At 47.1% G+C, this 27,461-nt stretch overlaps 1 protein-coding gene across 2 annotated transcripts; it reads left to right on the top strand.

Annotated features, from left to right (window-relative positions):
* The first annotated feature begins 4,460 nt into the window (after positions 1-4,460).
* On the top strand, positions 4,461-25,999 carry LOC137430966 (chromobox protein homolog 1). Of its 2 annotated transcripts, none has more exons than XM_068121768.2 (5): positions 4,461-4,766; positions 9,113-9,260; positions 15,502-15,688; positions 23,335-23,432; positions 24,318-25,999. In XM_068121768.2, exons 1-5 carry the CDS (start codon positions 4,553-4,555, stop codon positions 24,472-24,474), a joined length of 804 nt encoding a protein of 267 aa, XP_067977869.1. In that variant the 5' UTR covers positions 4,461-4,552; the 3' UTR covers positions 24,475-25,999. The 2 variants fall into 2 exon arrangements, with proteins under 2 accessions (XP_067977869.1, XP_067977868.1); XM_068121767.2 differs by having other exon boundaries at positions 4,538-4,766; positions 15,499-15,688.
* Positions 26,000-27,461: the final 1,462 nt, after the last annotated feature.

Raw genomic sequence — 27,461 nt, 5'->3', positions numbered from 1 at the left:
CAAGCCCTCCCTCTCCCACATTTCTCCCGATGTCCCTGCTCGCAAATGTTGAGTTTGTGTCCTTCCCCCTCTCTCTCCATCTTGTCTACCGCTCCCCTTACTTTTTGTGTTTTATGTGTCGGTTTGACTTTTTGTGTGATTAATGTTCGCTCTTTCACGAGCCTCGATCTTGTATACAAAAAAAAAGAATAATAATAAAAGAAAATAAAAAAAAGGTGCATCACCCACTCTGGTCCTTCTCCCATAGTTCTCAAGGTGCATCCCCCACTCCTAAATCCGAGGCCAGCTCTCAGGCTCATTTATGTTTCACACAAGATCACTCAGATTCTTGGTGTCTGGGGGTCTGCATTCCACAGACCATTGCTGAGGTTCTTGTCTCAATTTGTGGTCATTTCAAAGTTCACTGGTGCCCTTGGCTGGTTCCTCCTGACATTCATCAAGCCATTCGGACACATTAGCCAAACCACAGTTTCCTTCAAAGTAATTTCAAAATCCTTTTCATAGTGCCAAACACTTTATGCCACATTTCTTGTTCACATCATCGGTAGTTTCATCAAGCAGCTGCTTTCACGTTCCCACATTGCTGGACCCTCTGTCCCATATACAAAGCTCGGGCGCCCTATCAGGAGACACATTCAATACGCCCACAAGCAAGCGATGCTGACAGCACTACGGGGAAACACCGGGGCCGCGGCTGTGTGAGCTACAGGAGGAGAGCAAGCTCAGAGGGTCCCAGCTTCAATCAGGACATGGGGGCCAGAGAGGGAGGTCACAGGATCCCAGCTTCAATCAGGACATGTGGACCAGAGAGGGAGGTCATAGGGTCCCACCTTCAATCTGGACTTGGGGGCCAGAGAGGGAGGTCAGATGGTCCCAGCTTCAATCAGCACATTGGGACCAGAGAGGGAGGTCAGAGGGTCCCAGCTTCAATCTGGACATGTGGGCCAGAGAGGGAGGGTCCGAGGATCCCAGCTTCAATCAGGATATGTGGACCAGAGAGGGAGGTCAGAGGGTCCCAGCTTCAATCTGGACATGGGGGCCAGAGAGGGAGGTCAGATGGTCCCAGCTTCAATCAGGACATGGGGGCCAGAGAGGGAGGTCAGAGGATCCCAGCTTCAATCAGGACATGTGGACCAGAGAGGGAGGTCAGAAGGTCACAGCTTCAATCTGGACATGGGGGCCAGAGAGGGAGGTCAGATGGTCCCAGCTTCAATCGGGACATGGGGGCCAGAGAGGGAGGTCAGAGGGTCCCAGCTTCAATCAGGACATCTGGGCCAGAGAGCGAGGTCCGAGGATCCCAGCTTCAATCAGGACATGTGGACCAGAGAGGGAGGTCAGAGGGTCCCAGCTTCAATCAGGACATGGAGGCCAGAGAGGGAGGTCAGAGGGTCGCAGCTTCAATCAGGACATGGGGGCCAGAGAGGGAGGTCAGAGGGTCCCAGCTTCTATCAGGACATGGGGGTCAGAGAGGGAGGTCAGAGGGTTCCAGCTTCAATCAGGACATGGGGGCCAGAGAGGGAGGTCAGAGGGTCCCAGCTTCAATCAGGACATGGGGGCAGAGAGTGAGCTCAGCGGGTCCCAGCTTCAATCAGGACATGGGGACCAGAGAGTGAACTCAGGGGTTCCCAGCTTCAATCAGGACACGGGGGCCAGAGAGCGGGCTCAGAGGGTCCCAGCTTCAATCAGGACATGGGGACCAGAGAGTGAACTCAGGGGTTCCCAGCTTCAATCAGGAATTGGGGGCCAGAAAGGGAGGTCAGAGGGTCCCAGCTTTAATCAGGACATGGGGGCCAGAGAGGGAGGTCAGAGGGTCCCAGCTTCAATCAGGACATGGGGGCTAGAGAGGGAGGTCAGAGGATCCCAGCTTCAATCAGGACATGGGGACCAGAGATGGAGGTCAGAGGGTCGCTGCTTCAATCAGGACATGGGGACCACAGAGCCAGAGGGAGGTCAGAGGGCCCCAGCTTCAATCAGGACATGGGGGCAGAGAGTGAGCTCAGAGGGTCCCAGCTTCAATCAGGACATGGGGGCCAGAGAGTGAACTCAGGGGTTCCCAGCTTCAATCAGGACACGGGGGCCAGAGAGCGGGCTCAGAGGGTCCCAGCTTCAATCAGGACATGGGGCCCAGAGAGGGAGGTCAGAGGGTTCCAGCTTCAATCAGGACATGGGGGCCAGAGAGGGAGGTCAGAGGGTCCCAGCTTCAATCAGGACATGGGGGCCAGAGAGTGAGCTCAGAGGGTCCCAGCTTCAATCAGGACATGGGGACCAGAGAGTGAACTCAGGGGTTCCCAGCTTCAATCAGGACAAGGGGGCCAGAGAGCGGGCTCAGAGGGTCCCAGCTTCAATCAGGAAATGGGGGCCAGAGAGTGAGCTCAGAGGGTCCCAGCTTCAATCAGGACATGTGGGCCAGGGAGCGAACTCAGGGGTTCCCAGCTTCAATCAGGACATGGGGGCCAGAGAGGGAGCTCAGAGGATCCCAGCTTCAATCAGGACATGGGGGCCAGACAGTTAGCTCAGAGGATCTGAGCTTCAATCAGGACATGGGGGCCAGAGAGCGAGCTCAGAGGGTCCCAGCTTCAATCAGGAATTGGGGGCCAGAAAGGGAGGTCAGAGCGTCCCAGCTTCAATCAGGACATGGGGGCCAGAGAGGGAGCTCAGAGGGTCCCAACTTCAATCAGGAATTGGGGGCCAGAAAGGGAGGTCAGAGCGTCCCAGCTTCAATCAGGACATTGGGGCCAGAGAGGGAGCTCAGAGGGTCCCAGCTTCAATGAGGACATGGGGGCCAGAGAGGGAGTTCAGAGGGTCCCAGCTTTAATCAGGACATGGGGGCCAGAGAGGGAGGTCAGAGGGTCCCAGCTTCAATCAGGACATGGGGGCTAGAGAGGGAGGTCAGAGGATCGCAGCTTCAATCAGGACATGGGGGCCAGGGCCAACAGTTGGAGGTTGTGCAGGGCTTTTTTTTTTTTTTTGTATACAGGATCGAGGCTCGTGAAAGAGCTAACATTTATCACACAAAAAAATCAAACAGACACACAAAAACATATAATAAGTGTAGCGGTAGACAAGACAAGGGATTCGTCCTTTCCTCATCTATTTATTTGTATCTCAGCTCATCTTTGTCACAAATCATTCAGTCCATCATTTTTTGCCAATAACCCATCTCTCCCTTCCAGGTCAGATGCAAGATGGCGGCCTTACTTCGACTTGGAATGTTCAGTCATTGCAGACAAGGACCCGAGGGCGGGAATGTCGTGTCGCGGATACAGTCCATGAGCCAGACAGTCCATGAGCCAGAGTCCATGAGCCAGACAGTCCATGAGCCAGAGTCCATGAGCCAGACAGTCCATGAGCCAGAGTGCATGAGCCAGACAGTCCATGAGCCAGAGTCCATGAGCCAGACAATCCATGAGCCAGAGTCCATGAGCCAGACAGTCCATGAGCCAGAGTCCATGAGCCAGACAGTCCATGAGCCAGAGTCCATGAGCCAGACAGTCCATGAGCCAGACAGTCCATGAGCCAGAGTCCATGAGCCAGACAGTCCATGAGCCAGAGTCCATGAGCCAGACAGTCCATGAGCCAGAGTCCATGAGCCAGACAGTCCATGAGCCAGACAGTCTATGAGCCAGAGTCCATGAGCCAGACAGTCCATGAGCCAGAGTCCATGAGCCAGACAGTCCATGAGCCAGAGTCCATGAGCCAGACAGTCCATGAGCCAGACAGTCCATGAGCCAGAGTCCATGAGCCAGACAGTCCATGAGCCAGACAGTCTATGAGCCAGAGTCCATGAGCCAGACAGTGCATGAGCCAGAGTCCATGAGCCAGAGTCCATGAGCCAGACAGTCCATGAGCCAGACAGTCCATGAGCCAGAGTCCATGAGCCAGGCAGTCCATGAGCCAGACAGTCCATGAGCCAGACAACATTTGACTTCCAAAAAGAGGGCAGGACGCCACTATATTTTTCAGGTAGCATAATGTTACCTGTGTGAAAAAATGTGATGGACGTCTGAGTTCCACTGTCAAACTCATTATGGTGTCTGTACTATAAGTCCTGTCCTTATACAACTTCAGAGTACGGCTTTAGCTTCCATGATGTGTCGATGTAACAAAGAGGTGCTCGGTATCCATAACGACGAAGCCTTCAATGATCTTGTCGACTTCAATCAGGTCTCCTCGTTGTCGTCTGAAGGGAAGGAAGAACATGTCCAGTTGTCTGAGTCTTTCCTCATATACGAGTTCACTAAGTTCAGGTAATTCCCAAACGAAAATGTCCGTTCGAATTCAAGAGCCGACAGGTGGCACAGAGGCACGACAGGTAATTGTGTGCCGGTGCCGTTTTGAAAATCACAAACTACAGCATCGCAACCTTCTTATCAACAGGACACGTCGCCTCCCATTTAAAGAGTGTTGGACCGACCCCCTCTCACTCCCTCCCCTCAGGAGGTTCATTGTGACGTACTTCCGGTCATCAAGACGGATTCGTTAAAAAATAGAACACAATATTGCTAATAAAGGTCAATCGAAAGATTGCTCGTTGTAATGTGTGGAGCTTTTTATGAGGTGGATCGGTCGTAGCATTGAATTCGGATCGACAAATGTCTGCGAACACAAAGCGACCGGAAACAGAGTTTGGCGCCATTCGAGGAGAGCGCGGCGCGTCCGGCCGGACGTGATACGTGTGACTCATACATTTGGCGGTCTCCGTGTCCATCTCCGCGTCCGAGGCCGGCTCGCCTTTTGGACTAGTCGCAGCGCTAAGCCTCGTGTCGGTGCGTGGCCCTTTTGTGTTCAGGCTTTCAGCGTTTCGTGCTGCGACTCTTTACAAGTGTATTGAGGCCTGATCGCTAGGCCGAACATGGCGGCCACACTGACCGGGTTTTTGTTTCTAAAATCTAAGGCCGCTTCGGCTTCGGTCATGAGATTATTTATTCGTAATGATTACATCTCGAGATTGCCATTGGGGGGGGGGGGGGGGGTATTTAACGGGAAGGGTAGGTGTGCTCTCGGGGAATAACTGAGACGGGAGCCATGGTTATCATGGTGGAGGGATGTATGCTCACCGGGAATAAAGGGGAGAGTGGCAAGGGTAGGTGTGCGGTGTGCGCTCCTATTATTATATTATTATTATTATTATTATTTTGGAAGGACGGTCAGGAGAGGTGTTGTGCGGCATGTGCTCTTTTTTAGGAGGGAGGGGGAACTGCTGTTTGCTCATTTTTGGGGGAGGGGCTTTACGGTCACGGGGTGCGGTGCATGTTATGTATTGGGGAGGTGGGTGATTGGATTACGCTCTGTACACTAACTTCGGGGGGGGGGGGGGGGGAGCTGTGCACCGTACTGTCTTACGGGATGGGGTGATGCACTGTACTATCTTGAGTGATGGGGTGTGTACTGTACTATATTGAGGGATGCAGTGTGCACCGTACTGTCTTACGGGATGGGGGTGCTGCACTGTACTATATTCATATTGAGGGATGGGGTGTGCACTGCACTGTACCATCTTGTGGTATTGGGTGATGCACTGTACTATCTTGCAGGATGGGGGCTGGGGGGTGCACTGTACTATATTGAGGTATGGGGTGCTGCACTGTACTATATTGAGGGATGGGGTGTGCACTGTACTGTCTTGCGGGATGGGGTGGTGCACTGTGCTATATTGAGGGATGGGGTGGTGCACTGTACTATCTTGAGGGATGGGGTGCTGCACTGTACTATATTGACGGATGGGGTGTGCACTGTACTGTCTTGCGGGATGGGGTGGTGCACTGTGCTATGTTGAGGGATGGGGTGTGCATTGTGCAATCTTGCGGGATGGGGTGTGCATTGTGCAATCTTGCGGGATGGGTTGTGTATTGTACTATCTTGAGGGATAGGTTGAGCATTGTGCAATCTTGCAGAATGGCTTGGTTCATTGTGCTATATTGTGGGATGGGGTGGTGCACTGTACTATCTTGAGGGATGGGGTGGTGCACTGTACTATCTTGCGGGTGGAGGGTGCACTGTGCAATATTGCAGAATGGCTTGGTTCATTGTGCTATATTGTGGAATGGGGTGGTGCACTGTGCTATCTTATGGAATGGGGTGTGCACTGTGCTATCTTATGGAATGGGGTGTGCACTGTGCTATCTTATGGAATGGGGTGTGCACTGTGCTATCTTATGGGATGGGGTGTGCACTGTGCTATCTTATGGAATGGGGTGGTGCACTGTGCTATCTTATGGAATGGGGTGTGCACTGTGCTATATTGTGGGATGGGATGTGCACTGTGCTATCTTATGGAATGGGGTGTGCACTGTGCTATCTTAAGGAATGGGGTTGTGCACTGTGCTATCTTGCAGGATGGGGTAGTGCACTGTGCTATCTTATGGAATGGGGTGTGCACTGTGCTATATTGTGGGATGGGGTGTGCACTGTGCTATATTGTGGGATGGGGTGGTGCACTGTACTATCTCGCGGGTGGAGGGTGCACTGTGCAATATTGCAGAATGGCTTGGTTCATTGTGCTATATTGTGGAATGGGGTGGTGCACTGTGCTATCTTATGGAATGGGGTGTGCACTGTGCTATCTTGCAGGATGGGGTAGTGCTCTGTGCTATCTTGCAGGATGGGGTGGTGCACTGTACTGATGGGGTGGTGCACTGTACTATCTTGAGGCATGGGGTGGTGCACTGTACTATCTTGAGGGATGGGGTGGTGCACTGTACTCTTGCAGGATGGGGGTAGTGCACTGTATGCTCTTGCAGGATGGGGGTAGTGCACTGTACTATCTTGAGGGATGGGGTGGTGCACTGTGCTATCTTGCGGGTGGAGGGTGCACTGTGCAATATTGCAGAATGGCTTGGTTCATTGTGCTATATTGTGGGATGGGGTGGTGCACTGTACTATTTTGCAGGATGGGGTGGGGGCAGGGTGCACTGTACTATCTTGAGGGATGGGGTTGTGCACTGCACTGTACTGTCTTATGGGATGGGGTGTGCACTGTGCTATCCAGCAGGATGGGGTGTGCACTGTGCTATCTTGCGGGTGGAGGGTGCACTGTGCAATATTGCAGAATGGCTTGGTTCATTGTGCTATATTGTGGGATGGGGTGGTGCACTGTACTATCTTGCAGGATGGGGTGGGGGTAGGGTGCACTGTACTATCTTGAGGGATGGGGTTGTGCACTGTACTATCTTACAGTATGGGGTAGTGCACTGTACTGTCTTATGGGATGGGGTGTACACTGTGCTATCCAGCAGGATGGGGTGTGCACTGTGCTATCTTGCAGGATGGGGTGTGCACTGTGCTCTTTTGCAGGATGGGGTGGTGCACTGTGCTGTCTTGTAGGATGGGGTGTGCACTGTACTATCTTGCAGTATGGGGTAGTGCACTGTGCTATCTTGCAGGATGGGGTGGTGCACTGTGCTATCTTGCAGGATGGGGTGTGCACTGTGCTCTTTTGCAGGATGGGGTGGTGCACTGTGCTGTCTTGCAGGATGGGGTGTGCACTGTACTATCTTGCAGTATGGGGTAGTGCACTGTGCTATCTTGCAGGATGGGGTGGTGCACTGTGCTATCTTGCAGGATGGGGTGGTGCACTGTGCTATCTTGCAGGATGGGGTGTGCATTGTGCTATCTTGCAGGATGGGGTGGTGCACTGTGCTATCTTGCAGGATGGGGTGGTACACTGTGCTATCTTGCAGGATGGGATAGTGCACTGTGCTATCTTGCAGGATGGGGTGGTGCACTGTGCTATCTTGCAGGATGGGGTCGTGCACTGTGCTGTCTTGCAGGATGGGGTGTGCACTGTGCTATCTTGCAGGATGGGGTGGTGCACTGTGCTATCTTGCAGAATGGGTTGTGCACTGTACTATCTTGCAGGATGGGGTAGTGCACTGTGCTATCTTGCAGGATGGGGTGTGTACTGTGCTATCTTGCAGGATGGGGTGGTGCACTGTGCTATCTTGCAGAATGGGTTGTGCACTGTACTATCTTACGGGATGGGGTGGTGCACTGTGCTGTCTTATGGGATGGGTAGTGCACTGTGCTATCTTGCAGGATGGGGTGTGCACTGTGCTATCTTGCAGGATGGGGTGGTGCACTGTGCTATCTTGCAGAATGGGTTGTGCACTGTACTATCTTACGGGATGGGGTGGTGCACTGTGCTGTCTTATGGGATGGGTTGTGCACTGTGCTATCTTGCGGGATGGGGTGTGCACTGTGCTATCTTGCAGGATGGGGTGGTGCACTGTGCTATCTTGCAGAATGGGTTGTGCACTGTACTGTCTTACGGGATGGGGTGGTGCACTGTGCTGTCTTATGGGATGGGTAGTGCACTGTGCTATCTTGCAGGATAGGGTAGTGCACTGTGCTATCTTGCAGGATGGGGTGTGCACTGTGCTATCTTGCAGGATAGGGTAGTGCACTGTGCTATCTTGCAGGATGGGGTGTGCACTGTGCTATCTTGCAGGATAGGGTAGTGCACTGTGCTATCTTGCAGGATGGGGTGTGCACTGTGCTATCTCGCGGGATGGGGGCTGTCTTGTGTGCTCTCTTGTGGATGGTGGGGGCAAACTGTTTTTTTAAAAAATCCTTTTTGCATTCTTTCTAATCTCGTGCCTTTGCCTCACTGGTTATGATAATGCCCTTCTTAAGAGTCCGGGTCGAGTTCAGGAGAATGATGTCCTATAGTTCACATCAATCACCAAGATGACATGCTAACCCAGGCCGTTTCACCTTGCATCAGGTTATGCGCATTAGATATGAAATATTTTGTTATTGACAACCCAACAACCTATTTGGGATTTGATCTCGTGTTATCGTTCCACAAATCATCTCTCATTAGACCACTTGTCCAGCAAGTGTGAAATGTCAAACCTCTCTTCTGTTTATTATGATAACTCGATATATAAACTAAGTGTGCATAGCAAGTGTGTATGTGTTTTTAGAAGAGGTGCAGTAAGTATTTAAAATGGGTTGTTAATTTGAAAAGTGCAGAGTTCTGCAACAATGAAAGTTTTTGTCCTTGTTTTCAAACTACCTTGGACATGATGTTTTCATCCATGTGTTATGTTTGTATGCTTAGCCGAGCACCTCGTTCCCATAACTGGTCTTGCGTGGTATTCTTTTTCTACAGGCAACACAATGGGCAAACAAAAGACCCGCAAGAAGCCAGAGCCGATGGAGGAGCAGGAAGAGGAGGAGTACATTGTAGAGAAGGTTCTAGACAGGCGTGTAATCAAAGGCAAAGTGGAATATTTCCTCAAGTGGAAAGGCTTTCCTGAGTAAGTATCTTTTCTTGTGTTATTCTCTGTTGACAAGTAAATAAAATAGATATTGTAATCGGTACAAGATTGTTTGATCAGCAAATATGCAAAAGTTTCAGCACGACTTGTGTCCCGAGCCTGGTTTCTGTTGTTGGTGAATGCATTGTGGACCAAGGATTCAATTCTCCATTTGGCTCGCTAGTTGCATCATTTACTGAGGGGTGGCTGTGCCATTGACGTAGTGCCCCTACACATTCGGACAGGAAATTGTTTGTTCATTTGCTGTTGATAACTCGCATACCTTTTGTGAAGGATACCGGACTTCGTGGGGTCTTAACATCCGTCACCTAATACTGGCAGACAGTATACCCAGTTTAACGTCCGTCCGAGGAATGGCATACACATCGTTGCCTCGCCTTGCATGTGAAACACAAGGATGGTAGTATATATATACAGTCACGTGAAAAAGTAAGTACACCCCATGTAAAGTTTTGACTTTTTCAACATATTTAAACATACAGCTATTTGATCTTCATTTCAACAATATTGATAGATAAAGGTGATATAATATAACAAATATCATGAAACATTTATATTTTGTAGTCCATTGTATAATTTAAATAAACATAAGTGCAAATTTCGCATGTGGAAAAAGTAAGTACACCCCGACATTTATCACTACTTCAATTACCTAAAATTAGAATCAGGTGCACCAGCTCAGGTGCAAATGATTAGAACATCGTCAGAGAGGATCTTGAAGGAACCTGTCTTATTTAAACCTCAGGCATTTAGTTTGGTTTGCTCTTTGTTTTGAAGTGTGCGGCATCACCATGCCTAGATCAAAAGAGCTCTCTGAGGCCTTCAGAAAGAAGGTTATAGATGCCTACGAGTCTGGGAAGGGATTTAAAAAGATCTCCAAACAATTAGAAATCAATCATTCGACTGTCCGGAAGATCATCTACAAGTGTAGAAGATTCAAAACAACTGCCAACTTGTTCAGGCCAGGCCGCCCCAGCAAGTTCAGCCCGAGTGCAGACCGCAAGATGCTGAAAGAAGTCTCTAAGAACCCCAGAATGTCATCACGGGACCTACAGGTAGCTCTTGCCACTGTTGATGTCAAAGTGCATAAGTCTCCCATTAGAAAGAGGCTGCACAAATTTGATCTACATGGGAGGTGTGCCAGGAGGAAACCTTTGCTGTCCAGAAAGAACATCAGGGCAACACTAAAGTTTGCCAATGAACACCTAGGCAAAGACCAGCACTTCGGGAACAATGTGCTCTGGACAGATGAGTCAAAGGTAGAGCTATTTGGCCACAGTACCAGAAGACATGTTTGGCAAAAACGAAAGACAGCATTTGACCACAAGAACCATGGTGGTGGAAATATTATGGTGGTGGTGGAAATATTATGGTAAAGCATGGTGGTGGAAATATTATGGTTTGGGGCAGCTTTGCTGCATCAGGGCCTGGGCAGCCCACCATCATATAATCCACTATGAATTCTTCATTGTACCAGAAGGTGCTTGAGGATAATGTGAAGCCATCTGTCGGAAAGTTGAAGCTCACCCGAAGGTGGACCTTGCAACATGACAATGACCCTAAACATACCAGTAAATCCACCAAGGAATGGCTGAAAATAAAGAAATGGAGGGTTCTGGAATGGCCAAGTCAAAGCCCGGATCTATATCCCATTGAGATGTTGTGGGGGGATTTGAAACGAGCTGTGCATGCAAGAAACCCCTCAAACGTCGCACAGCTGAAAGAATTCTGCATGGAGGAGTGGGAAAAATGTTCTCCCAGTCGATGTCAGAGACTGGTAGACAGTTATAAGAAACGCCTATTTGAGGTTGTTTCTGCCAAAGGGGGCAATACCACATATTAGAGCCAAGGGTGTACTTACTTTTTCCACATGCGAAATTTGCATTTATGTTTATTTAAATTATACAATGGACTACAAAATGTAAATGTTTCATGATATTTGTTGTATTATATCACCTTTATCTATCAATATTGTTGAAATGAAGATCAAATAGCTGTATGTCGAAATATGTTGAAAAAGGCAAAACTTTACATGAGGAGTACTTACTTTTTCACGTGACTGTATGTGTGTGTGTATATGTATGTATATATCACTCAATGGTGGTATGTAGCCCTACGCAGGAATTTAATTCCTATTTATTAAAAATTGAAGATGAGTTAATCCTCCAATGCACCTCTACATACTTTCATACACGTACATACGCATATATACTTGCGCTTACATCCGGGGTCTGCCAAGCAGGCACGTACGACATCGGCCATTATAAAAGCTCGTAGTGTTAAGTGTGGAAAATTAATGAAGAGATTTCGGTTGGCTTAATAGCGCAGTGGGCTGTCACAGAGTACGTGATGGAGGTCCCTGGTTCGAGTCCCGGGTTGAGTCAGAATTTTCCACACTTGCCCCATTTTCCACACTTTGTTGCGTCTGTGTGCCGTACGTGTCTGCATTTTAAAAATTCATTTTCTCGGCAACCGTTGGTCCGATTGACACGAAATTTTACCTTAGGAGTGCTTCCGCCTGTAGAATTTTTTTTATTCATAATGATGACGTCATAGGTCACGTAGTACGGACGCCATCTTGGAAAAACGTTACACCTCTATCTCCCAAACCGCTCAATAGAAAAAATTGAAACATGGCTCCTTGTCAAGTACTCACCATGGGGAATAAGATATTGTTATGAATTTTGGGGTAGACTGATATATAGATCAGGTAGATCTGTGTAGGTATCATGCTCCGACTGTAGTGAAGAAGAAGAACCAGTTCGATGTACATAAGTAGAGGACCTGTTTAGCCTGGATGTCGGATTAAGCTCGTATATTTGTGGTCATACAAGGATGGCCTTGTGTTAACTGGAGTAGGGATTATTTTAATTCCCCTGTTCATGAGACCTTGTGATTTATCCATTGTCCCTTATGGCACTACAACAATAGACAATAGGCAGGCCCAATAGCACACACATACTAATTAAATTCCCCCCACAATATAACTCACCGGAAGTGCAGGCAGGAAGCGCCCACGCATTGTGCCAACAAGGCGATAAAACATTGCTCAGGCAGGCTGAGGCCATGCCCACCTTGCGACGGATTGGTCGAGGGGGTTTGATGGGGAGATCACACCAATGAAAGGCCAGAGTAAGGAAGGACTTGTGATTGGCCAGGGGCGGAGCAAGAAGCGACCCGATGATTGGTAGGAGGAAGCGACGGACTGATTGGCCACCGACCGATGGTGTGAGGAGGAGAGCGTGAAGCGCTCGGCCAATGGTGAAGGACTGACGTGGGAAGAACATTCTAGAGGTCGAGAGGCGATGGACTGATTGGAAGGAAGGACCGATGATGTAACACCACGGGCGATAAAAGAACTGGCTGGCCGACACTCTCTCTCTCTTCCCTCCGCCTCTTGCTACCTTCCTGACGTTGTCCTCTGCCCTTGGCTCGTGTCCCTCATTCTGGACCTCACGAGAAACGATACCAGGACAACGGGCTCCAGGCAGCGATCGGAGACCCCACCGGGAGACGTGCCGAGTTTTGCAGACTGAGAGCGGCAGTTTTGCCAGGCAGAAACGACGCGTGGACGAGCGCTGCTTGCCGCTAGTGCGTGACGAGGCCGGGTTGAGCGAGACGCCGGTGAGGCCTAGCGGCGCGTGGAACCGAGTGGACTGCGGCCTTCTCCTCGCGCGGGAACGTGGGAGCCTTGACGATTTCGGACAAGGTTCAAGCCGCTCGCAGCTAAGTGCGATAAATTACACCATTATTTTTCCAGTTTATTTCTTCCTGTGTCTGTGTGCAAGTCTGGTGTGTGGGATCCCAAATTAGGTTTTAGTTTTATCGTTGCGTTTCTCTTGTCCCGGCATTCAGTTGGAATAAATATTTTTATTATTTTCTTTGTACATTTTAAACCCGTTCCCGCTTGAGTTAATTTCCACAGGATTGAAGGCTGACGGTGGGATCCGTGAGGTAAGTGATTTTCAGCATCCTCATCCTCCTCCTTATCCCCCTCCCTCCCCGCGTGCATAAATTCTGCCATATTTGAACTGAATGCCTTTGGAGTTAAAGCTTGCTCGGCTAATCTGTTTTTTGGTGAAGATTTTCATCACCAGGAACATGACAATATGTTGATGGTGATGTCATCGGTGCCTTAATTATGACGTCATATTTCGACAGGGACAACGCTTAGTCTGATCAGTTTGAAATGTGTTGAGCGTGATCTATGCAACAATTACATTAGAGAATATAAATTTATGATGTCATTGCTCACGTGGTCTGGCAGCCATATTGGATAATGGAAAAAAATGTTCAAAAACAGAAGAGTTGGCTCGCAACAAGTTGACTGCGCAGGGTAAGTATTCTATGAATACCATCTAGTTCAAGGAATACAATGATGCTAATGCAATAGGTTGTTTGCAAGAAGTTTGTAGCAGCAAGATTAATGTACATGCTATTCCAAAACGACCCGGACAACTTTGATTGATAATATATTTAGAACCACAAATGGTACAACAATACCCTTTGGTTTGTTTATATGTTACAGAAACTCATAAAGGTTTGTGCACATCATAAATACACTTCAATATGAGCTCCGGTTGTCGCACGCAGGACATCAACATGGTACACGAGTTCTTGCCAAGTTTGGCTCTTTTATTGTTACGATATTTATAACATTTTATCCAATCATTATTTTTCTTTGTAAGGAGGTGGTTTCGTTCAACCAAACTAGGATCAACTGTCGGGCTCCATTTTTGCCCAAAGCGGACTCGTCCAGGCCTCCCTAATACCCCCATGATTTTGAGTGGCAGACACGACCGTTTGCCAAGTGTCTAAACCGATTTATCATTTCGTTCATATGCTTTGTTGTCAAGCATCTACAGCAAATTTTGTTTGATTTAGCCCTAAATTATGGTAAGCTTAATTCTCTATAAACGAATACACAGATTGCATGCGATTCCGCAAGGCGATCACACTCATCACTTTGGGAAACGGTTGCCCTTTAACCCGATAATGAGCAATGTGTCAGCATTGGCAAACCGAAGGCTGGTTATTCGATGCTTGTCACAAAGGTGTATATCTGCTTGGTAATGATCTTAAACGGCGTCATAATTACTTTTATTTTGTACTCTTTCAATGGGATTAAAAGAAAAAACGACTGCATATGTCAATGTAGATGTGTCTGGCTTGCTTCCAAGTCATGGATTTCAGGTACTGTATTTATTACTTGCAAAGTTCGATTTTTCAAGTATATTGATTGGTTGGTCTTGTGCTTATATATCTATATATATATATATAATTGTATTGGCCTTAGTTGGTCTTATATATAATTGGTTCTGCCTGTTTCTGTCTGTCTGTATGTCAGTCGCCTTCAGGTCACAATTTTTAACCGATCTTCACGAAACTTCACCAAATTGTAGAGTTGGTCATAAGCAAGAAGCCTATTGTTTTTGGGGTCAAAATGTCGATAGGTCAAAGGTCATCAACTTTGTCAAATTTCTAAAATCCTCAATTTTCATCCGATTGACTTGAAAATTTAAGAGGATTTGCATATCTGGTCACTGAATTCAACCACCAAACATTTTTGAAGTCAACATAGGCCAAAAGGTCAACATAGGCCAAATTTATAAAATCCTGAATTTTCATCTGATTGACTTGAAATTTAAGAGGATTTGCACATCTGGTCACTGAATTCAACCACCAATTATATTTTAGGTCAACATAGGCCAAAAGGTCATACATAGGCCAACATAGGTCAACATAGGCCATACCATAGGCATAGGCCATTTAGGTCAATATAGGCCAACATAGGCCAAAACAAAAAGACCAACATAGGCCGCTTTGCGGGGAAAAATGGCCTCTAAAGGTGGTTTTATAGGCCAAAAGGTCAACATAGGCCAAATTTCTAAAATCCTTAATTTTCATCCGATTAACTTGAAATTTGAAGAGAATTTGCATACCAGCTCACTGAATTAAACCACTAATTATTTTGATGTCATCATAGGCCAACAACTTATTTTAGGGATTTCGCAAGTATCGTGCTATGACAGACATATTTCTTGTTTATTTGTTTATTGGTGTTGTTGTTTTAATTTTCTTCCCCATTTAATCATTTCCCTACTGACGTTTTGTGTGGCTGCGGTTAGAAAGAAAGGACGTATGAGCCAAACCTATGCATCATTTAGAGATAATAGGAGAAACAGGATAATGCGGCGCATGCACGCCTGTCTGCCAGCAGAGATGACAACACCTGGGAACCCGAAGAAAACTTGGACTGTCCCGACCTCATAACGGAGTTTCTGTCAACCCATACCGATGATGGGAAGCGCCTTGCCGATGAGAAACCTGAGGGGGGAAAACGGAAATCCGAAAGTACCAATGGAATGGGAGATTGCAAGGTCAAGAAGAGGAAGGATGAGGTTAAGGTGCTGTTGGGGCTCTTTTATTTCGTCAAGTAGTCATTTTAGTTTGTAGTCAGGTTGTCCTTGTGGATCTTCCATCTGTGCACTTTCGTTTTTGTGTAATATGTTAAATATCGCATTTACAGTGACATTGTGGCACTGTGCCAAAAAGAGTTCAAACCATATCTGAACTATCATTATGCTCACATCAACCTTGTGTAATTGGTACAGGTAGAATAGCAGAATATCTTTAATGTACTCGAGCCCGCATCATTTGCGTTACTAACAACTTGAGATAAACCAAATGCTTATTCTGGTTTTATGAAGATTTGTAACGAGTGTGGGTGAAAAAAGTATCAGATTGGTAGATTTTCATCTTCCATAATGCCAGTCGATGTAAAGAATAATAATATTGGCTTTTATTTCATTTTCTCCCTCACATTTGTCTGTTTCAGGCATTTCATTTTAAGTCACGAACTAAACAGCTTTTAAACATTTTTTGTTGTCCTTGTGTCCCCTTCCCTTCCCTTCACCTAACCAAAACTTGTGTCTATCACTAAACCCAAATATTGTTTTCTCGATCCATCTGAAATTGACATGAACTCCAAACTCGAATTCATTCCAAACTCGAAGTCAAAGCAGTTTCGAACTCAGACATGGCACGGTAAACGGCAAAGCAACTTGTGACTGGATGCTCTTCTTCCCCCTCTTCTACTCCGCTTCCCATTGATATATTCTTGGAGGGAGAACATCCACAAACGTCCCTTCTCCCCCACTACAAATGAACATAACCATCTACAAGTACAAACATCGGTAAAAATAATCAGCAATTCAATCATAGTCCTCTAGCATGAGGTGAAAAAGGCCTTTCCTTGGGCCTGGGAATTTTTATTTTTCAAAAATAAATAGAAATAAACGCCTGGCCATTTTTGGACTCGGCGGAGTCGGAATAATAACATTTCTTCAAAATTGCTAGAGATTCTTTGATTTATTGAGATCAAAAAACAATGTGATGACAAGCTGAAAAGTGAGGTAAATTTGCATACGCCACCATTTTCCAAGATGGCCGACATTTAGACTTGTCATGTTAATCACTTAATATAACATAACACAGATGATTTTGATGTCTAACCCACGGTTTCCTGGGCCAAGGAAATGCAACAAAAGTAATTGCAAAACTGTCAAATAAATATTTACACCATTGTCAATAAAGTGGGCCAATTATAACTCGTTCCTCGACATGACTCTCAAACTACACATTGTCGGACTCGTCGTAGTGGAGTGCAGCATGTATCGGAGGACTTCCACATGCAGTAGATGCTTCTGTTGCGTCAATTGGGCGCATGGCTTCACAGTTACCTGCTGTCGTACAAGACTGGCCGCTTTCATGGCACGTGCATTGCGAACCACAGGAGTCCGGCAGTGCAATTGTGCATTAGGTCATTTAACAGCTGGTCGTAAAGTATCTCCAAAGAATGAAGAAAGGGATGTTGCTGGTGTAATAGTAGATATCAGTTCTTAACAGTACCATAATATGATTATTTTGTAGAAAGTTCAGATTCAAAGTTCGCCTGGGCATTTTCGGAATCCGTGGACATTGCTTCTCCTGATCGCTGCGGCACTGCACAAGAATACGAGTCATGGCAAGAGTGGTTCTTTTTCCATCAATGGTTTGCTCGTTGTGGTCCTATTTGTGAGCTGCAGCAAGTATTATATGACCTCCTTTATCTCTGCAAATTATCTCTGGTGGTGTGTGTATATATCTGTTGCTGACAGCTCCTGTGCTGAGCTGACATTGACATGCACTGTTGCCAACTTGAAGAAGCGCCGGAGTTTAGTATATGATGTACAATAGGCCATTGTGTACATTGCATCTATGAGGTTTCTGTTCCAAAATTAATGATGGAGGTACACTGCTAGACCAAGGTGCTTTGGGAGTGACCCACACAAGAAACGGTTCCTTTTGCGGTCACAAGTGGAGGTGGTCGTTTGCGATCTTGCGAAGCATGCACCAGCCCCATCACCACTTGTCCCTGGGTTGTCATCATGGTCCTAATGTGTTCAAGATGTGACAAACCGGTGTATGTAGAACTCGAGTTTTTATGGTAACTGGAAAGAAACTTTGCCATTCAGAATTTCCAATTGCTTCTCCAAAGTTTTGCTTCCCTACTTCATCCTGTTGCTCAGAGCAGGCAATGAACGGTGACTGGATTTTTGTCACATCCGGTGAAACTTCAGGAGACTTTGCTCTGAACTGCTTGGAGCAAAATATTCAGTTACCAATATCAAATATTTCAAATCACTGTCTTTTAGATACCAATACATCAAACTCTGCGGCAGTCACAACAAATACTTTCTGCTTTTCTATTTTTTTATAATATCTGAAAAAGACAGGATAATTACTGCTGAAATATAGACCGAGTATAAAATTACAATACTCTATAGACCTTTGTCGGACTCCTCGATTGTGAAAACGTGGGATTAAACACCAAAATTGGCGTCCTACATGCTATTGTATGCAAGATTCGGCTTTTCAATTCCTGGATGGTAGCCATCTTTGAAAATGGCGGTGTATGCTAATGGTCCTCACTTTTGGGTTTGTCATCGCATGGTTTCATGGTATGCTAATGGCCTTCACGTTTGGGTTTGTCATGGTATGCGAATGGCCCTCACGTTTGGGTTTGTCATCACATGGTTTCATGGTATGCGTATGGCCCTCACTTTTGGGTTTGTCATCACATGGTTTCATGGTATGCGAATGGCCCTCACTTTAGGGTTTGTCATCGCATGGTTTCATGGTATGCGAATGGCCCTCACTTTAGGGTTTGTCATCACATGGTTTCATGGTATGTGAATGGCCCTCACTTTAGGGTTTGTCATCACATGGTTTCATGGTATGGGAATGGCCCTCACTTTTGGGTTTGTCATCACATGGTTTCATGATGTCGACATCCTTGTGGCCAGTTTTGGATATAACGACAACTGTTATTATTCTGCCGCAGTACCCTCCTCTTACGCCAAGTGATGCTGCAGGTCACAGTAAAATAATTTTTCAATCGCAGTTAAACAACCTGCTCAATTACTCTAAAATTACTCCAGAACCTTTAATTTACTGTTCCAGCAGGCCACTGTGCCCACATCTTGGCACCTTTAGATGACCTGCAATACCTTGCTACATGCCCTGTCCGATTTAAATGCTACATGCCCATTTAAAATGCATGTTGTTGTTGTTGTTGTATGCCCTGTCCGATTACATACAAACAAAAACACGGGTCAGAGCTTACTCTGCCGTTTACGTAACTGCTACAGCCCACTACTCTGGCCATATCCTTTATCTGTACAACGCTATTGTTGAATAATTAGACTACTCTCTTTCCAATACTCCGTTATCTTTGCCCTGAAACACCGCATCGGCCTGCTGAACAACAGTTCACACACAACTATCGAGGATGCCTCTTCGTGGTGGTTGTACCCCCCAACGCAAGTCGGTGGCCAAATCTTCCCCATTCTTCCCTGCTGTCCGGATTCGTCAGGGCAGCGTGGTCACGGTCAGCGTGCCGATCGGTCCACATGGACCGGCCCTTTCCCTCCTCTCTCTCTCTATCTCTAACTCTGTCATGGCTCTGATTTCATGAAGGTGGGGGGTACACCATCCTGGATGTGGGGGATCTCCGGGTTGCTCCTGCAAGATCGATCGGCTGTCTCCGTGCCACGGGCTTGTTCAAGAAAACTGTCCGGGGCTATACAACAACGACAGTTCACAAATGTCTGCTATGAGCAATCAGAAAAGGGATCTGTAACCCAAGCAAACTCTTATAAGATTATACGGTGCTGTATCGCGCAGACGAACACATACATAATTTGGGTGTGCCCATCCTTTGGGTATAAAGTATTGTGTCACGCAGGCCATCAAACGTCTGATTTTCTTATCTTCATCATCTTCATCATCAAACGTCTTTGGGTATGAAGTACTTTGACAATTCAATCCACTTTGACAGCAAATTGTCAACCTGATTATAAACTGCTCAGTGCTCTCCCTAAACCTTGGCTTGAGGACACCAGAGTTGAACCTGTATCGATCTCCAGCTAAACCATACCGTCTCAAAAGCACATTTCAATTGGTCATTATCAACAGGTGCTACATCTAAAAACCTGGAGTATACATTGAGCACACGCAGCCCCTCAACAACAGCAGGGGAGCCTTGGAGCTCGAGACTATGAAAGAAAAGATAAATTGGGCTTGAACCTCTCACCTCCTTTTCAACCTCCAATCATTTCAGCCTCCAGCTTTTACCTTCCTTTTCGGCCTCGATCCCTTTAGCCTCCTTTTCGGGTTTTCAGCATCCATTTAGGCTCTCGGGCCTGTCTGCCTCCACCTCCACGTCTTTCCGGCCTCCATTTCAGGGCTTCTAGCTTTTTATTTTCATCAACCATTTTTATTTTCCATGTCTAATCTTTCTTTTTCGATACCCCTTCTTCAGCCTTTGCTCCCTCTCCAGAACCTACTGTTCAGGCAGAAATTGCAGCTTCTCCTTGCCTATTAGGTCCAAATTGTTCCCAATCTCCGACCTCTGCATCTTGATGCCAATGTGCACTTCCAGACTTTGGTTGGTTGCACTTAATATGCAAACCCTAACCTGAACCTCACAACCAATCGAAACAGCACACTCTTATCAACTTCACTCCCCAAAGCATTGATCACTTGCCCCACTTTCCTCTGGCAATATTATGATCACCACAGCACAGATGCCAAAAGCAGCTCAGGGTTCGGCCCTTCTCCACATGATGATGTGCAACAACAACTGCCCAGCTCAAGATGGTTCGACCTCCACCGCCACAAGAGTGCTCTTCTCATCCTCACCGCCACACATGGGTCTTCTCTTAATGATGAACCTCGCAGAAGGCTGTCCCAATCATCCAGATGCGTATGTCAAACCACCACCCCAAGGGAGGGGACAAAGGCTCCATGTCACCTGCACCGTCTCGTGCACACTCACCCCTTCACGTGCACACTCACCCCTTCACGTGCACACTCGCCCCTTCACGTGCACACTCGCCCCTTCACGTGCACCTCACCCCTTCACGTGCACCTCACCCCTTCACGTGCCTTTTGTACCACACTTGACACCACCATTGGAAAAATGGATCCTGGATGAGGCTCCAAGATGTCATGAGGTTATTTACCTCATGGTTCTTTATTCGATCAATCTAAAGGTCAAAGTCCGGTGAACTCCAAACTTGTGTTTATTCCAGAGTTAAAGCAAAAGAAATAACTAAATTTGTCACCGAACGATAGCGAGCAAAGCAATTCGTGACTGGATGTTCTCCTTGCCCATCTTCTCTCCATCCCATTCATACACTTTCTACACAAGCGAACTCTAGGAATATATATCTGACCATGATAAACATTGCACAGTTGTAATTAACATTGCACAGTGTGGGTTGACGAACTGTGGAGGTGTGTTGACGAATGCTGGAGGTGGAGGTGTGTTGACGAATGGTGGAGGTGGAGGTGTGATGACAAATGGTGGAGGTGGAGGTGTGTTGACAAATGGTGGAGGTGGAGGTGTGTTGACGAATGGTGGAGGTGTGTTGACGAATGGTGGAGGTGTGTTGACGAATGGTGGAGGTGGGTTGACGAATGGTGGAGGTGGAGGTGGGTTGACGAATGGTGGAGGTGGAGGTGTGTTGACAAATGGTGGAGGTGGAGGTGTGCTGACGAATGGTGGAGGTGGAGGTGGGTTAACGAATGGTGGAGGTGGGTTGACGAATGTTGGAGGTGGAGGTGGGTTGACGAATGGTGATGGTGGAGGTGGGTTGACGAATGGTGGAGGTGGAGGTGGGTTGACGAATGGTGGAGGTGGAGGTGTGTTGACGAATGGTGGAGGTGGAGGTGGGTTGACGAATGGTGGAGGTGGAGGTGGGTTGACGAATGGTGGAGGTGGAGGTGTGTTGACAAATGGTGGAGGTGGAGGTGTGTTGACAAATGGTGGAGGTGTGTTGACAAATGGTGGAGGTGTGTTGACGAATGGTGGAGGTGGGTTGACGAATGGTGGAGGTGGAGGTGGAGGTGGGTTGACGAATGGTGGAGGTGGAGGTGTGTTGACGAATGGTGGAGGTGGAGGTGGGTTGACGAATGGTGGAGGTGGAGGTGGGTTGACGAATGGTGGAGGTGGAGGTGGGTTGACTAATGGTGGAGGTGGATGTGGGTTGACGAATGGTGGAGGTGGAGGTGGGTTGACGAATGGTGGAGGTGGAGGTGTGTTGACGAATGGTGGAGGTGGAGGTGGGTTGACGAATGGTGGAGGTGGAGGTGGGTTGACGAATGGTGGAGGTGGAGGTGTGTTGACAAATGGTGGAGGTGTGTTGACAAATGGTGGAGGTGTGTTGACGAATGGTGGAGGTGTGTTGACGAATGGTGGAGGTGTGTTGACGAATGGTGGAGGTGGAGGTGGAGGTGGGTTGACGAATGGTGGAGGTGGAGGTGGGTTGACGAATGGTGGAGGTGGAGGTGTGTTGACAAATGGTGGAGGTGTGTTGACAAATGGTGGAGGTGGAGGTGTGTTGACGAATGGTGGAGGTGGAGGTGGGTTGACGAATGGTGGAGGTGGAGGTGTGTTGACGAATGGTGGAGGTGGAGGTGTGTTGTCGAATGGTGGAGGTGGAGGTGTGTTGACGAATGGTGGAGGTGGGTTGATGAATGGTGGAGGTGGAGGTGGGTTGACGAATGGTGGAGGTGGAGGTGGGTTGACGAATGGTGGAGGTGGAGGTGGGTTGACGAATGGTGGAGGTGGAGGTGTGTTGTCGAATGGTGGAGGTGGAGGTGTGTTGACAAATGGTGGAGGTGTGTTGACGAATGGTGGAGGTGGGTTGACGAATGGTGGAGGTGGAGGTGGGTTGACGAATGGTGGAGGTGGAGGTGTGTTGACAAATGGTGGAGGTGTGTTGACAAATGGTGGAGGTGTGTTGACGAATGGTGGAGGTGGGTTGACGAATGGTGGAGGTGGAGGTGGGTTGACGAATGGTGGAGGTGGAGGTGGGTTGATGAATGGTGGAGGTGGAGGTGGGTTGACGAATGGTGGAGGTGGGTTGACGAATGGTGGAGGTGGGTTGACGAATGGTGGAGGTGGGTTGACGAATGGTGGAGGTGGAGGTGGGTTGACGAATGGTGGAGGTGGAGGTGGGTTGACGAATGGTGGAGGTGGAGGTGGGTTGACGAATGGTGGAGGTGGGTTGACGAATGGTGGAGGTGGAGGTGGGTTGACGAATGGTGGAGGTGGAGGTGGGTTGACGAATGGTGGAGGTGGGTAATTAAGGTTTAGATATAGGATGGATGTATTGTTAATTGTCAATGTTGTTGACATGAAAGTTTTATCATTGTGGAACTGTTGTATGTACATATGCATGCAGTATTGGTGATTAAATGCAGGGATTGCATGAAGAAGAGCTGATTGTGGATTTGAATCACATGAATAATTATGTTGTTGAAAAACGTTGTCACCTTGAGGTTGTTAAGAGGGGGACAGGTAGGAATTGTTCATCGTTGAGCATTCGTACTGAGACTTTTCATGTAAAATCCCTCCGGCCCCCACAGATCATTGTTGACTAAATAACTGCCTATTTTGACCTTATCGGTTGATAAGCCATTTTTATTTTTATTCTATTTACAGCAAGCAGAACAGTTAAGGGGGTTCAGTAGGGGATTGGATCCTGAACGAATCATTGGAGCGACGGACTCGAGTGGGGAGCTCATGTTCTTGATGAAGTGGTGAGTCATTTTGATACCTTCGAGTGTGATTATTTATGAAGTGGTTTTGAACTTTTTGGTGGGGTTGTTGTGCAGTGGGTGGGTGGGTGGCATTGTAAAGGAAGATTTTGTTGACATGTTCCAGTGCGCCGACAGCATCTCCTGAGTGACGTGGGACAGGGACCACATACAAGACGGAAAAGCTTTGTACCGCTCGTTGAGATGATAACGTCTGAGGGTTTTTTTGGAAAAGCATATAAAATGATTAACCATGAAGGGTTGTTCCCTCAGCATGAGGTGAATTTATTTATTTATTTATTTATTGTATGATGTTTTATTAGTCCCCTACCGGTGTACACCGGAGGGGACTATAGGTTTGCACTCCGTCCCTCCGTCCCTCCATCTGTCCGTCTGTCCGTCTGTCAGTCCGTCACGTAAAGAACAGCTTTCCGGACTTTTTTTTCTAAACTCTTAAAGCTAATGATTTCAAACTTGGTTCTTGGTTTCCTCATGATGAGTTACAGATCAAGTTCGAACTTCACGACGTTTCGATCATTTTTGACAAAGTTATGGCACTTTGAACTTTGGGAATTTCCCCAACAGTTTTCCGGACGACAGACCACCGGTAGGGGACGTGTATTGCAGCGCAATACTCACAATGCTTGTTTTTCCAACGAGCCGTTGTAAAGCCAACTTTTGCTCCAGCCGATGCAAAGCCATGAAATATATTGTCTCCAACTTTTCAACCTAAAAATATCAAATATTTCTGACGCACTTGGACTCCACTAACTTGTATGTAAAATAAGAAGATAAACTTGTGCAGACATTTAAAAAAAACCTCGGTCGAAAGGTCAAGGTCACACACTCTGGCCTATTTTGTAACTGTGATCCAATGTGACTTTACAGGAAGGGATCGGACGAGGCCGATTTGGTGCCTGCAAAAGAAGCTAACGTGAAGTGTCCTCAAATAGTGATCTCCTTCTATGAAGAGAGGTTAACTTGGCATGCTTACCCCAACGACGAGGAAGAGAAAAAAGAAGAAAAAGGAGAAAGCAGCACATAAGACTGACCTGGTAAAGTTTTCCACTTCGACTTCTGACTAATATCAAGGTTTTCGCTCTGAATGGACACTCGTTTTGTTTTTCCACCCGACCCTCGAGCCCCTAACAGCCTTCCGGTATAGTGTTCCGTTGGTACGTGGCATGTTTGTGATGGGTGTTTGCTGTCTTGTGGCTCGGGTTATACACCGTTTATAACCTTTAAAAAAAATATCTTGTCAATCATGTGAGGATTTGAGATTGCGGCTCAACAAGAGTTTGGTGACGCCCTTTGTGTGCTTCTCTTCTTTTTTCTTGTGAGGGAATTGGATTATCACACACAATTATACCCAAGTTCTTCAAATAGATCAGGTACTTGTATCGTCAAATGGACTCAGATAGTCAAATTGACCCCATACTTATATCACGTGAAGTGTGGTCGATATGAATTCCATGAAAAAAACCTTTTTCCTGATCTATTCCGTTTGAAACCAAGCCGTTTCCCAAGATGACCATAAGACGAGTATTTTGCGTAGGATCGGGCTTTTAAACCAGTATTTGGCCAATTTCATTCCCTGCACATCAGGAAAGTGTACATAGATCAATTTGCAACATATGACGTCATCCTGCCATTCTCGAACATTGTTGGTGATTTCCTGCTCTCATCGTCAAACATTTTCACTTGAATTCCTTTTTCACTTTCCACCTGCCCCTCCCCCCATTATTTAGTGTAAATTTGCACGTTCGGATCTCTACACGTGATGCCAAGTCGGGATCAACGAGTCCGACTCTCGGTCGCAATGTACAAACATGAAGTGTCAAGTCATTTTCACAAGTTTCCTTAAGGGGAAAAGCAGCAGAAGTTTCACCAAGTTCATTTAGCAGAATTCCACCAATACCCAGACAAACGTTTCCCAAAATATCCGTTATTTCAAATGGGCAAAGATCGGATTGTTTGAGCTACTTGCACAAGTTAGCCGAGTCCCGGCGGGAAAACGTTCTTGCTTTGCGATTTGCTACGGATCACCCATTTTAACCGCTTTTATCGTGGACCACGCTCGTCCGCCGTGATGAACCACACACAAACAGGAAGTAGCTTGTTTTAGATAACTTTTCATGTCTTAGCTTTGTAGCATAAACTATTTACACTTTTTAAAGAGTATGTTGCTTTTTAAATATCATATCTTGACTTGCAAAGTGATTTTCCGACATTTTGTCTCGGTAATTAGTTTGAAGTGTTACTTTTTTGAAGTTTGATTTTTGTAGTGGCATTCAACCTCAGTGTGAAATAGGCTTATGCTTGTGATGAGTGTTTTATCGATACGCAGCCATGTATGAACCAATTAGTCCTGTAGTGGCATCTTTGACATGACAGTTTTCTGCGTGTTTTCACCGTGCCCCCGATCCGTACGTTGGTGTGAAGTCATGACTGCCAAATATTCGCCCATGTATGTGATCTGAACCCTCGTGGTTCCTTTAAACAAAAGTTGTCCATGGCCAATGTGGCTGTCACTTCTTTTATATGTAATAAAGTTCCTCATACCAATCGCACGCTGAACGCGGCACGCTGTTTGAGTTTTGGTTCATCGCAGCCGACGGGAGCTCGTGCTCCCCGAGGGATTCGCGGGCCTCGACGCATCACGTCCGTTCGCTCTGACCACCTGTTGGGTAGGCCTCTTTTTACATCTGCCTTCACAGCCGACGGGAGCTCGTGCTCCCCGAGGGATTCGCGGGCCTCGACGCATCACGTCCGTTCGCTCTGACCACCAGTTGGGTAGGCCTCTTTTTACATCTGCCTTCACAGCCGACGGGAGCTCGTGCTCCCCGAGGGATTCGCGGGCCTCGACGCATCACGTCCGTTCGCTCTGACCACCAGTTGGGTAGGCCTCTTTTTACATCTGCCTTCACAGTTACCGATTGTAACGGTGGCCTTTGGTTCTTTTTCAAGGACTTGTAATGCTTGCTTACAGTATGGGCAAAAATGATGTCACAAAGATAATGTGTTCTAAGATAGGATCGACCTGGTTGGTGTTCCCATCCGAGCACGTAGCTCATCGTACTGGGAGTTTTAGGTTCCGATCCCACACAGTGTTAATGAATAAAGTGTACACTCGTGTTCTTACAATTTATCTAAAAGTATACTGATACAATGATGGGAAGGGGATAGGGGGAGGGTATTGCTATTGATAATACTAGGGCATTGCCCGTACTATATCTATATCTAAAATTATATCCCCCCCCTCTATTTACATGCAATGGTTTGGTCCAAAGCGAACGGCTTCCGGAGTTTGGTAAAGAAATCGCCATCGCGTGCACAAACGCGCAGGAAAGCGAATGAATCGCAAATTCGTTTTTATTAGTTGTAAAACAGTTTAACGCCAACATAGTTTGCAAACGTGAAATAAATGAATACGCTCTCAAATGTGCCATCCGAGGCAGAGTGTGCCCGCCACGTTCGGCACACGCGATCGTTCGCTGCTCTCTGATTGGTTGAATCGTTTTTTGGACATAGCTCGGTAAGTAATTGTCCGATTAATATGAAACCTTGAAAAGGCACATCCTCGGGTCCCCAGCAATATACCTGGCAAGTTAAAAGTATATCGGACCCGTGGTTGTCGAGAAACAGCGGTCACAGACAAACAAACGTACAGACGTACAGACAGAGATTACTGGAATTATAGATAGATATTGGGGGGGGGGGGGGGGGGGGGGTGTAAATGGAGCATGAAGTTTGCTTTTAACGATGATTTATTGTCCCACCAGGTGGGCGTTTTCGTGTTCATTTTTATCTCTACAATTGAGAATCTGATTACTAGTGAGACCGACAACACTACACACTTTTAATAATACACACCGTTACCTCGACCGTTCTGCAAACTTTAAAAACTGCTGTTCTGATATCGAGCCCGCAGGGGGTGCTACATCTCGGAGCCTGTCGGCCTTTGGCCAGGTACGTAAAGCCGGCTCTACGATATGGATTAGTATTGTGGAGATTTAAAACCCACGGCATGTG

This window comes from Myxine glutinosa, chromosome 7 (assembly GCF_964187855.1).
Source record: "Myxine glutinosa chromosome 7, kmMyxGlut1.1, whole genome shotgun sequence".
In the NCBI taxonomy this organism is placed as follows: Eukaryota; Metazoa; Chordata; class Myxini; order Myxiniformes; family Myxinidae; genus Myxine; species Myxine glutinosa.
Note: the sequence above shows the minus strand (reverse complement) of the source record. Positions and strands in the feature narration are given on the sequence as shown.